The sequence below is a fragment of the Microchirus variegatus genome (assembly GCF_963457635.1).
Source record: "Microchirus variegatus genome assembly, chromosome: 22".
NCBI classification, from domain to species: Eukaryota; Metazoa; Chordata; class Actinopteri; order Pleuronectiformes; family Soleidae; genus Microchirus; species Microchirus variegatus.
The window spans coordinates 10,348,295-10,360,393 of NC_139823.1; the positions used below are offsets into that span (position 1 = coordinate 10,348,295).

Here is a 12,099-nt window from a genome sequence, read left to right on the forward strand (position 1 = left end):
GAATCTACATCCTGCGTCCCCCCCCAGCAAGGACATGGTCACACGGTTACTAACGGCTACTATTGTCTCACACGGGATTGTGAGACAATGACGGGGGACCGCTAAGTCACCAAGACGACAGCGTTGTTTGTGTAAATGCGTGCATGGTGTAGATGGCTGGTTATCAGCAGTATTCACAGCAGCACAATAGTTTTTGTAAAGGATGAGTGCAAGCAAATTGGTTTAAAGGGGATGTGCAAGTGTGTGTTTCCAGGGAGAGCAAGAGTGGCATGTGTGTATGCATGCGTGTCTGTGTGTCTGTGTGTGTCTGTGTTTGGCAAAGTGAGAGGGCATTGAGAGGTCAGCGTCATCTTCAGGCACCAAACAGTGCCTGCTTACACATGTAGATACACACATACTAGTGTGTAAGATTTGTGGAAATGTAAACAGTGGTCGTGGTTCTGTGTGTGTGTGTGTGTGTGTGTGTGTGTGTGTGTGTGTGTGTGTGTGTGTGTGTGTGTGTGTGTGTGTGTGTGTGTGTGTGTGTGTGTGTGTGTGTGTGTGTGTGTGTGTGTGTGTGTGTGACAGCAAACAGATTAACTGTTAGTGTGTTTGTATGGTTATTGTTTGTACGTGGGAATGTAGACAACTGTGCATGGGAGTCGGAGACGCAGACGCTAACAAAGACTTGGAGAAAAATAGACAACTCATTATGTGACCATAAAATATCCTCATCCTGTTTACTCGGATTCTCTCTCAGTCCCTGCCTGTGTCTTTTTTTTATTTTTTTGCATTTAAACTATTTCCCTCTCATTCGTCTAATGTTCGTCTGTCTTTTTTTTATTACAACACAGTCGGAATGTAACAACAATGGAATTCATCATTGGGTCCACTTAGTTTGTGTGTGTGTGTCTTTGGAGAGCGAGAGTGTTTCTGCTGGCATGCCTAGTTGTCCTGGATTTTCTTCCTGACCTGGCTAATCTCTGGAGTGTGGAGGGTGAAGGGAATGTCATTGCATCCTTGATAGATACAGCAGGGAGTTGATCCATGCCTCTGCATGTGTGTGGGCTTTGTGCACCGCTTGCCCCGTTTTGCCCTAGTTTATTGTCCTTCACGTTACAGCAGTTTTGCGTACACACACACACAGAGAGAGAATTTGTGTTTTTTTTTTGAATAGGGGTAGTTTTTAGAGTGCCTTTCAAAAACTTGAATAATGAAAACAACATGAAAAATGAAATCATTCTGAACAGATTGACATTTTAATGGACTCCTAATACTCTATATCATAATATACTCATAAATATTATGCTTGTGCGTGACAGCTGAGTGTCTGATCTGTTGCTTCTCACGCTCATCCTTTGTTCACACAGAGAGCGTGTCCACTGAGTGCCCGCTGTGCGTCTCCTACAGAGCTGCTGCTGTGGTTTTTATATGCCATAAGTAATCTACTTCTAAACATGCCTTGGTGCTCAACTCAAATAGCAGGCCTCTCTCTGGCCTCTATGTATCTGCTTGTTCTGCCAATATATCTCACTATAAAAACCCCCGTGTTGATGGTTCAAGGGAACTAAAATGGAGTGTTTGAACTCGGAAAATTGGAACAGGATGTGTTGTGTTTTGACACATTTTGACGTAACGCAGTCGTTGAATAAACGGTGGCGACGGATCGATTTCACTGTCAATTTCGCTTTTCGCTGCTGTGTCCAGCTCGTGGACAAAATAGCCGCGAGTTGCTGCAGAAAACAGGAGCAGAAATGTTAGAAATAAAAATCAAATAAACAGAACAATAAGAGAATAAAGTCCATGTTGCCCCTTTTATACAATATGAATATATATTTATATATAGAAACCAAAACTGTGCTTTAAGACTACTTTCTATTGTGACTTATATATGAAGGCAACTGTTTGCTTGTGGTTGTTTTTGTGCCGGAATTATTGAATTGAACTTTAATCGGGATTTTAATTTTATTTTGAAACTTATTTCTGGTAACTACACTGGTAAAATATATATATATATATATAAGCATTAAGTATCCTGTATAAGACCAGTAGGACATACACTAAAATAATTTACAAAAAAGTGCATTATTTTAATGCTTCAGCTCATAAGTATTCTTCATTACAACACCTTCATCAACTTACACCTCTTCCTCCTCCTCCTTGGTCTCCCCCCTCTCTTTCACTTGACCCTTTCTTTCTTTCTTTCTTTCTTTCTCCTTTACTTCCCTTCATCTCCCCCAGCTTCCTTTCGTCCGCCTCTTATCCTGCTCATCAGGCTGCTTTATTATGCAAATCAGTGTTGGATCAAATCACTTAATTAAGCTTTACTGTGCCAGTTTGTGTGTCTCTCTCACACACACACACACACACACACACACACACACACAGACAAAAACTCTACTGGTTTTGTGGTTTAACGTGCTTAGTATTCTGGACCGACAAAAAGCCTGCACATATACACACACACACACAAAAGACAGCCGAACAGTCTTTAATAGATAAACAGACTTGAATAGCTGGGGACGCTACAGGCCATTAGCCCCGCAGTTAGCAGCACAAGCTCCGATCTGACCCTCCATCGCTCAACTTACGAAAGCCAAGTGTTCCGTTTCTGCGACTACTGAAAATGCAGCTCAAGAGGTCGCGATGGTGATAAAACTTTAACGCTCGGGTCAGAAGCGGATAGCGGGGGCCGTTTATTTGGTGCGCACTGAGCGCTCGTTGGTTCAACGGATCGTTTTGGTGATAAATTTGAACGGATGAAACAAAGCAGCGAGCTTGAAGCAAAACATCTGGATGCAGAGATTCAGCACTGCCACATTGATGATCTGAAGGACTCTGAGCTGAGATTACTTTATTATTTAACCTCATTATGGAGAGTATTATGTCCACTTTGTCATACAATCGGCGGGTGATGAATTTGAGTAAATGCTGGAAACTACACATCGTTTGCTGCTGAATCCTGCCTGATTCTTCTTCCATGTCATGCAGTGTCAGCAGCACAGGACTGAAAGAACTAAAAATCATCTGCAGCCACGACCTGAATAACTGAGGGGTGATTACTGGCCTTTGTTATATTTTGATTAGCTGTGACAGCTCTCGTCACATTCACCGGAGCTGGATTAATTTAAAGGTTTTAGTTCAGACGGTTAATGTGTCATCCGCTTGATGGATACGAGCTCCGGAGGCTCTGTGGGCTCACATATGTAAAGAACTTCGGGCGAAGGGAACACTGGTTTGCTGACACACGAATAAATTCCAGTATGTTCCCCAACGTGATTATCACGGCAAATGACAGAATAATTGGACATAAGAGAGATGGAATGCATAGCAATTTGCCCCCAAGACACAGCCTATCAATTCTGATGATTGCTTTCATTTACATTTCTGACAAAAAAAATGAGTTCGTTTAATCAGGTTAAAACACATTAGCTTCAACAAATTGATTGTAATTTCGCATAATGAATGTCGGTGTGTCACTTTGTGTGTAACGGTATTATGGTCATGAATTGGAGTCTTCACTGTGACTCTTCCCATGACGTGTGTACTTGTTATCACAGTTGCATCTCGTTCAATTCTTGCTAAATACACGACGATTACGTGTTTGTAATGTAGCTGTATTTTAAGTATTTGATCCTCAGTCGAGTATGTCTTATTCAATAAAATGTCCCACCAAACTGTGGTTTCTTAACAAAAAAAAAGCTTTGACCTTTTTCCGTTTTCTGTAACAAGTGCACTATAGGCTATGGAGGACTAGACCTGACATAACAATAAATAAATAAATGTAGGTGAATAGAAAAGTAGAAATAAATGTAAAGCATTTATTTATTTATTTATTTATTCCTGTATTTATTTATTTAAATATTTAATTAATTAATTAATTATTTATTTATGTATTTAGATATTTATTTATTTATTCCTGTATATATTTATTTATTTATTTATTTATTCATGTATTTATTTATTTAATTATTTAATTAATTATTTATTTATGTATTTAGATATTTATTTATTTAATCCTGTATATATTTATATATTTATTTATTTATGCATTTATTTATTTATTCATGCATTTATTCCTGTAATGTTATGTCAGGTCTGGTCCTCCGTACGCGGCACAGGGCAGAATGTTTATTGTTGTCATGTTTCCAGAAACATTACAAGTGGCTCCGGTTAAAAAGACCGCTCGCCAAATGCCTGAGCTGTCAAAGTAAATAACTTTTCCATTTCAAAGAGAGCCATTCCAATTAAAGGAAGAAGGATGGAGCGACAGAACGAGAAGGAAAAGCCACAGAAAAGAACAAGAGGGAGGGAGGGAGGGAGGGAGGGCAGGATGAAGGGGTTGTCGAGACGGAGGAAGAAGAGGAAGAGAGGGAGTGAAAGTTATTGCAATGTTGTCGGATTTCAAAAAGGAAAGAGGGGGCGGAGGTGGCACTGAAACAGGAAATCAATTGTTTGGAGCACTTTGAACTCGACTGAACCTCGCAGGAGAGCTAAATATGAGAGAGACAATAACTGTAGCCTTTAGATTAGACTGACACAAAGATTGAGGTCGAGGGGAAAGGTACTCTCCCACTTCCTCTGTGTGACAGCAATCGGTTACCAACTCGCACGTTAGGTCACAGGTCAACAGGATGGCGGCAATGTTGTCGAGTTTAATGTTCTTTCCTTTTTACTTCTACTTTTTTATGAGAATTAGCTTAGCAAATTAGCTTAGCTTTAAAATTCCCTGAAATCTGCTGCATAATAACAAAATCTGTTCTGACTGAGGTCGGATCAGGTTTTCCTCTGTGAAAAAGGGACTGCAGTGGGAGCGCGAGTGCATCCAGCAGCCATGTTAATTATTGATGACGGTGTTCTGTGACCAAGACTATTGATTGAGCAAATTGCAGCCCCCAGTTATTTTACAATGACCCTATCAGGTGGCAGCTGCGCTTTATTATTGCACCGTCCTTTGTGCATATGCGAGTGTTAGTGTTGTTGAGAAGTAAATTGTGAGAGATTTTGTGGCCAAAACAAACAATTTTGACACATGTAGATGAAAGATAGTGAAAGTTAGTTAGATAGTTTTTGGTTTTCCGGCCTTGAATACATGTTTTGTGTGTGTGTGCTTTCATGGAGATTTCATTCTCTTCTATAAATATTTATTTTTTGCCTGCTTTGTCAAGGCAGTCGCGCTCCTCCTCACACTCACACACACACACACTCACATATCATTTAATTAATCACAAAAATCCTGTACTCTTAACAGGTGCTACGTTTCCTCTCCAGGGGAACACATAAGCGCGCAGGCTTCTACACACTGTATCATAATATATCACACTGTATTCACTCATACGCACACTCTGATGCTAAATGTCAGTGTACTACATCCCAGGTTCTCCAGGAGTTAACCTCCTGTGAGCCAAATCTGATTTCACCATCAGCCTCTGTCAGGGCTGCTTTTTATTGCAGTAGACAGTCAGTGGGGGAAGAAGGAAGGCCTTTATTATCCATTTCCAGCAGTTATAAAAAATATTTTTAGGACTGTGGTCATGAAAAAGCAACATATCCCTAACTTGTCATATGAAAAGCTCATACCCCGTAAGTGCAGCTTTGGTTATTATTTTTTTACATTAAAAGTTTATTAGATCCTCTCTGAGCCTAATAAGTTTTACGGCGGTGTTTTGCACCGAGTGGTCCCTGTGCGTTTTTTTTTTACTTTCAAGGGGAAATGAGGCTGTTTTCTTACATTTGTGGAGTGTTGACTTGTGAGGCGCGATCGTCCAAAGGTAGTAAAATGCTCAGTTCTTCCAGCAGCTGAGGATCCACTGGAGGTTCTCTGTTTATTTAATTCTATCCTATAGTACTTTCAATTTAGTCAAACCATGATACAGGTCATTCCTCTGTGTCATTGTGCTTTTGTGCAGAAAGTAGAATTACAGTTACCTGTAGAATGACATCCCCTTGATGTGAATGTGCACAATAAATCACACAAGCATAAATGGTGCCATTGCACCACATATATTATGTGAAAACAGTCTCTGACTGACAAATGTCCTCAATCCTCCTGTGAGTGAAACATTTTCCGAAAAATTCTAATACGAGCTGTCAGAGATGGGGTCAAGTCACACGTGCAAGTCTCAAGTCTTAACCTTCAAGTCTCGAGCAAGTCCCAAGTCATTTTGTCTTGGGCAAGTCAAGTCGAATCTTGTGATAAGTCAAGTCACCTCATTAATGCAGTCTTACCTGCAATATCTGGTCTTTATAAGGGCAAAATATTAGGACCTAATACCATTATTTGACATTTTGTCTAACCTGTATGACATTGAATTGGATTTAGAGTCATTATTGCTATTCAGCGTCAAAAAAGCTTATTTATTTTTCCAAAAATGTCCCTCCCCCTCACTTTTAAACACCATATTCACTCATTACTGTTTTAACTTGTAATTGCTCCAATTTAAAACCATATTTACTGAATTTAGCCGCTCAGTTTTTTTTAGTTATTTCATCATTACAATATTGTCTTTTTGTGCCACAATGTTAAACTTTTCAGCAATTTATTTGTTTTTCACTGCCTGAAACTTCTTCTAGTGTCATATCGAGGTGTTCGCTATTTTATACAGCATTCAGCAATTTGCCATTTTCCTTTGCATGTGTGGTTTTTGAAGCTGAACGTGATGATGCGAAATGAGGTCTGATGTGAGTCGGTACGTGAAAAGAATGTGAGGGATTCACTGATTCACAGGGCAGTCATCCAATCATGACAGTGCCGTTTTCCCAGCGTGTGCTCGCATAACGGCTAATATTATATTTGATTTATTTATAAAATAAACAACAATCAAGTCATTCAAGCCATCAAAATGGTTCAAGTCGCAATGACTCGAGTCCCCATCTCTGCTTGAGCTTTCTTTCATAATACAACAAAGACACTTTAGGCTGTTAGTGGCCCACTTACAGCCCAGAACGTCTTCTCTAGGAACCAATGGGCTTGGTGCTATGTAGGAGGTCAATAGTTAAACAGCTTATAACTTTACATTTTAGGTAACATAACTGTCTTAATACCAGTATTATTCTGTTATTATTTTTCTTTTTCATATGGGAAAAGAGGCCAAAAATGAAACGAAAGACTTTGCAGACACATAGTGAATATGATGCACTTTGCATGTCTCCATAATTGATTGAACTTTGACTCTAAATGAGAACTCTGACAGTTAGTCATTACACGCAGTAGCTGAGGAGAAACTGATGCAGTCAGATATGAGTCCAGTGGTATAACAGCTCTCCAAAGCACACAGTGACAGACTCTTTGTTTGGTGTTATCCAGGGGTCAAGTGTTAGGGGCATGTGTGCTCTGTCAGTTGAATGGGAGAATCATACGAAGACTTGGACCGCTATGAGATTCATTTATTTTAACATGCGTCTGTTTACCCAGAGTTCTCTTGCTCCGTGCTTCCCCTCCGTGCGTTTCTGCTGACCCAGCAGTTATCTTGCAGCTTCTATTCCCTGATTGGGTCGAGGGGGGGTGTTACAGCGCTGCTGCCTGTCAGGTCTGATTTCCTGGTGTGTCGTCCAATCAGGGTGGTCTGTTTTGTGCGTGTCAGCGAGTGTTGTGGGTTGTCCTTCCATCAGTAGGATCACGCGTAGCGGGGTTTTCAAGCTGCCTCGAGTTGCATTTGCTCGCGCGCGCAAGAGATAGTGGAGTTATTTGGTGCAGTGTGGGGACCTTGGCGTGCCAGTGTCAGTGATGAATAGGCCAGTAGTATCAGCACAGTGTTGGCTCCTTATAGGAGTGTGTTGTCCACCACTGGGATCTGTCAGATCGTTTCTGCTGAGCCCACACATTCTGTTGGGTTGCTCCAAGCAATTTTTTATTTTTTAAATCGTGACACTGTACTTGTGTGTGTGACTGAGATAGAGTGCGTCATCCACATCATATGTACAGCAATAAATATTAAAGTGATTTGCTTGACTTTATCCAGACTGTTTATATAAGTGGCTTTGAATGACACAAATGTAATCAATGGTTTAACCCTTAAAGGTGCGACTCAACCATTTGGTCGAGCACACTTTAAGTCACTATATCTCATTGGAAAATGCGTCAAGTTGAACTCAATAACACTTAATGTGACTTGTTCTGAATTTTGTACTTTATGAATTCTACAAACCAGGTTTATTATGAACACGACGTCTCAACCGATTGGTAGAGGCCTGTATCTGAAATTCTGTGGGGTCTAATTTCACGTTATTGTTATCGTAAGTAAATAAAATAAAATAATTAAAAAATGCTTTTTTTCTTTGTGCGTACCTTAAAGGGTTAAAGAAAGTGACTTTGTCATATTTGAAAAAAAAAATACTGGCTTAATACAGTTTTAGTCCTGTGGTTCTTGGAAGGTATAGGAACTGTATCCTCCTGTTCGTGGTCATTAAAATGGCCTGAAGCTTGATTAGACAAGATTGTGTTAGACTTAAATGGTGTTATCCCATTATCAACGGCAGGTAAGACGATAAAGTAGTTTCTACCTGTGATAGAGCAGAAGAAATATAAAATTTGACCTGATAACAGTACGATGCACAAGTCTCAGGCCACCATTGTTCTAGCAATGTTATAATGACCATAATCACGTGATCACAGAACTAAAGAAAAATGAAAGATTTAAAGCACTTTTGCCCTCATATCACCCTCTTTATCTTCCGTCTTACAGGCATAGAAACGCGCGCACACACACACACTTGCATATTCACTAAACTTCACACAGGTGGAGTGTCACCCTAATTGCACCGATTGCAACACATTTTGCGGCGAGTAGGAGTTAAAAGAGCTGCTGAGTGCGGATTTAATGCCACAGATATTTAAAGAGAACAGGCCTTTCATCTGAGAGGGGGGGGACGACGACAAAATGCATTATTCATGCTGTGCCTTCTGAGAGATGGGAAGAGAAAGAAATGGAGACAATGATATTTTTCGAGAATTATCGTCTTTTTTTTTTTTCCCCCAAACAGAAGTCAATGGATTTTTGTTACCTGAACAGTGCATCGTGTGCGTGTGTGTGTGTGTGTGTGTGTGTGTGTGTGTGTGTGTGTGTGTGTGTGATTAAATGCCACCCATATTTCATTCCTTTCCTGTTCTTGTTGCTGTTGCTCGGAAAGGTAAAAAATGCAGCTATTAGATAGCTGCCGGTTCAGCACGATGCTCATGTATCCCGTCTGTGTTTCTCTTTGTCTCCAGTGTGCAGGCCGGGCTTTTACAAATCCGCGCTCGGGAACGCGGAATGCGCAAAGTGTCCGCCTCACAGTTTCTCCCACCACGAGGGCTCGCTGTACTGCGGCTGCGAGAAGAACTACTTCCGCGCCGAGGGAGACCCCGCCTCCATGGCTTGTACCCGTAAGTATGATTTTGGTGCCTTTGTGTGACTCGCTCAACGTTTTTTTTTGAGTTATACGTTACACAAGGAGTCAGATCGTCTCTCGTGTGATTCAGGTTCCTCCCTGACCTTATCTGACCTCGCATACCTGTCCAGAGAAAACCAACCATAGTGGTGTGGGAGGATTTCTTCTCAGCCCATAAAACATGCACTAAAACCTGTCTTACCCTTTTCTCAAAGAGCTACTCATTCCCCCCCCTTGTGCTCTAAATGCTTTCAGATGTTTTTGTTTTTACTCTCAATCACTGTTGACGGTACAGATATTGCTGTGCGAGACACCGTCTTTACCTGCTGTTGAATCCGGAAGCTTGCAATTGTTTTTATGTAAAAATTACCAGTTTAACTTCCAATGAAAATAGTATGTAAACGGAGGATAATCTTGTTCTGCAGGATCTCATTTAGAGTTGGATTCCGTTCGCATAATACGGCGGGGATATTGTTATTCCAGTGTGCAATTTCCCAATTTACGAGCAAAACAGCTTAATAATAGACAAAGAGGGTTAACATTCCTCGTGCATTTAAAGGTCACTGTAACTGTACACGCTTCTTTTTTTTTTTTTTGTCTGCATCTGATGAAAATGGATTGCAGATGGAGATGCCTTCCTGAAAGCCGTCCAAGATGCAGTCTCCATAAAAGCATAAATCACTGCATTCCCTTATGTCAGATTATGAATACATCCGTTACTAAAGGGGCTTGGGAGAAGAAGAAGAAGAAGAAAAAAAAACTCAGAACAGTAGAAAAATACAAATCGACACCCACAGCCGTAGACAGGATCCTAATTAGAAAGACAGTCATGGCAGGTCCCTGTTGTGATTATCTCAAAAGCCATCTTGTCAACAGGGCACATTTTTTCCCTCATTGGGATAGATTGAGCGACACGAGGGCTGCAAGTGAATAGATGCATTGTTAAAAGATAATGATCGCCATTATCTCAGAAGAGGGATTTTTTACTGTAAGCGGCGCGACGGGGGGGGGGGGGAGTTGTTTTAGCGACGACATCGAGGATTTTGAAAAAAAAAAAAAATATTGGCAGGGAAATCTATCGGAGCAGGAGAGAACGAGAATGCTAATTTTCAGAGAGACAGAGAAAAATACATGCTTGCATTCATCCGTGTGTAACCGATGACTTCGCCGGTGAGTTTGTTTACTCCCAGGAATTCAGGACAACAAGCAATTAAGACTACGTTCATGCATTCCCAACGGTTACGCCTCCGAATGATCGGCGCTGGTCAGCCCTGATGATCATCACCGTAGATGTACTGTAAAATGAAATAAAGAAGTTTTAGTGTCAGCTGACTGAAGGTCTTTGTCCCCCCCCCCCTCCCGTGTGTGTGTGTGTGTGTGTGTGTGGGTGTTCTCTGGCTACTCCTGCTTTCTCCCACTGTACAAGGTCATGCAGATGTGGTTTCGGTCTATTGGAGACTCTAAATTGACTGTATGTGTGAATGTGAGCATGAATGATCGTCTGTTTCGGCCTCTCCAGGTTCTACACTGTCTCTTGCCTGCTATCAGCTGGGACTGACCCCCCACACACACCTCCTTGTATCGATAAGCAGTATCGATAATAGATGAGTGAACGTCCGCTGACATCTCCGCTGATAAGATGGATCCTGGAACCTATCAGTTATTGGATTCCTTCTGAGATTACAGATGTATCTTCACGTCAAACGTTCAATTCGGTGTGTATGTATTTTGACAGTTGAGAGTTGGGATTAACCCACATGTAGCCATCTGCAGAGCAGGTGATATCTGATACGCGTTACAGATCCAAAACGTCAGTTCATGTTCAGTCAAAAAGTGGAGGTAGATGTAAAGACTAAGGAAATGCATACATCACAGATTGGCCTTGACATCATTTTTATAGACTAGTTACAGTCCATAAAGTGGCATGCAGTCTTTTTTAAAAACCTATTTACTACAGCTGAGCTGGAATGCTGATCTAGAATAAATGGTAATAAGGAAGATGCCCTGATTACCAGGTGTGTTGCCTGTGCGTACTTTAAATACTCTTAATCAAAGGTAATCATAACAGGAAGTGAGATTCTTCTTCTTGATTTAGGATGTCACTGGTTCATAATGGGACATAAAATCAATGTTGTGAAGGTTCATTGTCATGTGATTATACTGTTTTCCTTATCATGTGAGTCACAGTATTAGTAGTAATTTTCACGATGCACTTTATGGAACAGTATTTTTGACTTAGAGTTATTTATTTTCATAACTGGTCTCTGGAGCCTATGTTTCACCATTTTCAGATTTATGTTTTTTTGTTTTTTTTTCAGTACTGGCCTAGAGGTATGGATTTATTGCGACGTTAAATCTGTCTTTAGCGCGTCTTTAATAAGATTTGCGAGACTCTGGACTTTTTCTAATCTTTGGTGTGTTTTCTTTCGACTTCTCTCTTGAACCAACACAGTTAAAGGCATGCGATGCCGATTACACGCGATGCCGGCTATGCATAGTTTTCGGGTGACGTAAGTTCATGTCAAGTCAAACCAAACAAAGCACTTTATCTCAAGGCACGATTTAGTGATCCCAATTCAATCTCTTCCCCTCCACTTCAGCGGAGTTATTTGGCAGCTTTTTTTTGTCCTCTGTGTAATTACAGCCACAGCTTTGATATAAAAATCTGGAAATATTTAGAGGGATCTGTTTGTAATACGATGCTTTTTTACTGTTAAATGTTGGTCAGACTTTGACGGTCTTTTGCTTTTC

The 12,099-nt window shown here is 40.7% G+C and overlaps 1 protein-coding gene across 1 annotated transcript in view; it reads left to right on the plus strand.

The window, feature by feature from the left end:
- epha3 (eph receptor A3) overlaps positions 1-12,099 on the plus strand; it is an 88,026-nt gene that overhangs the window by 38,550 nt on the left and 37,377 nt on the right. Inside the window, exon 4 of the mRNA XM_083908545.1 lies at positions 9,188-9,343. Within this exon, the coding sequence (XP_083764671.1) occupies positions 9,188-9,343 (156 nt within the window). The remainder of the gene's footprint in view (positions 1-9,187; positions 9,344-12,099) is intronic.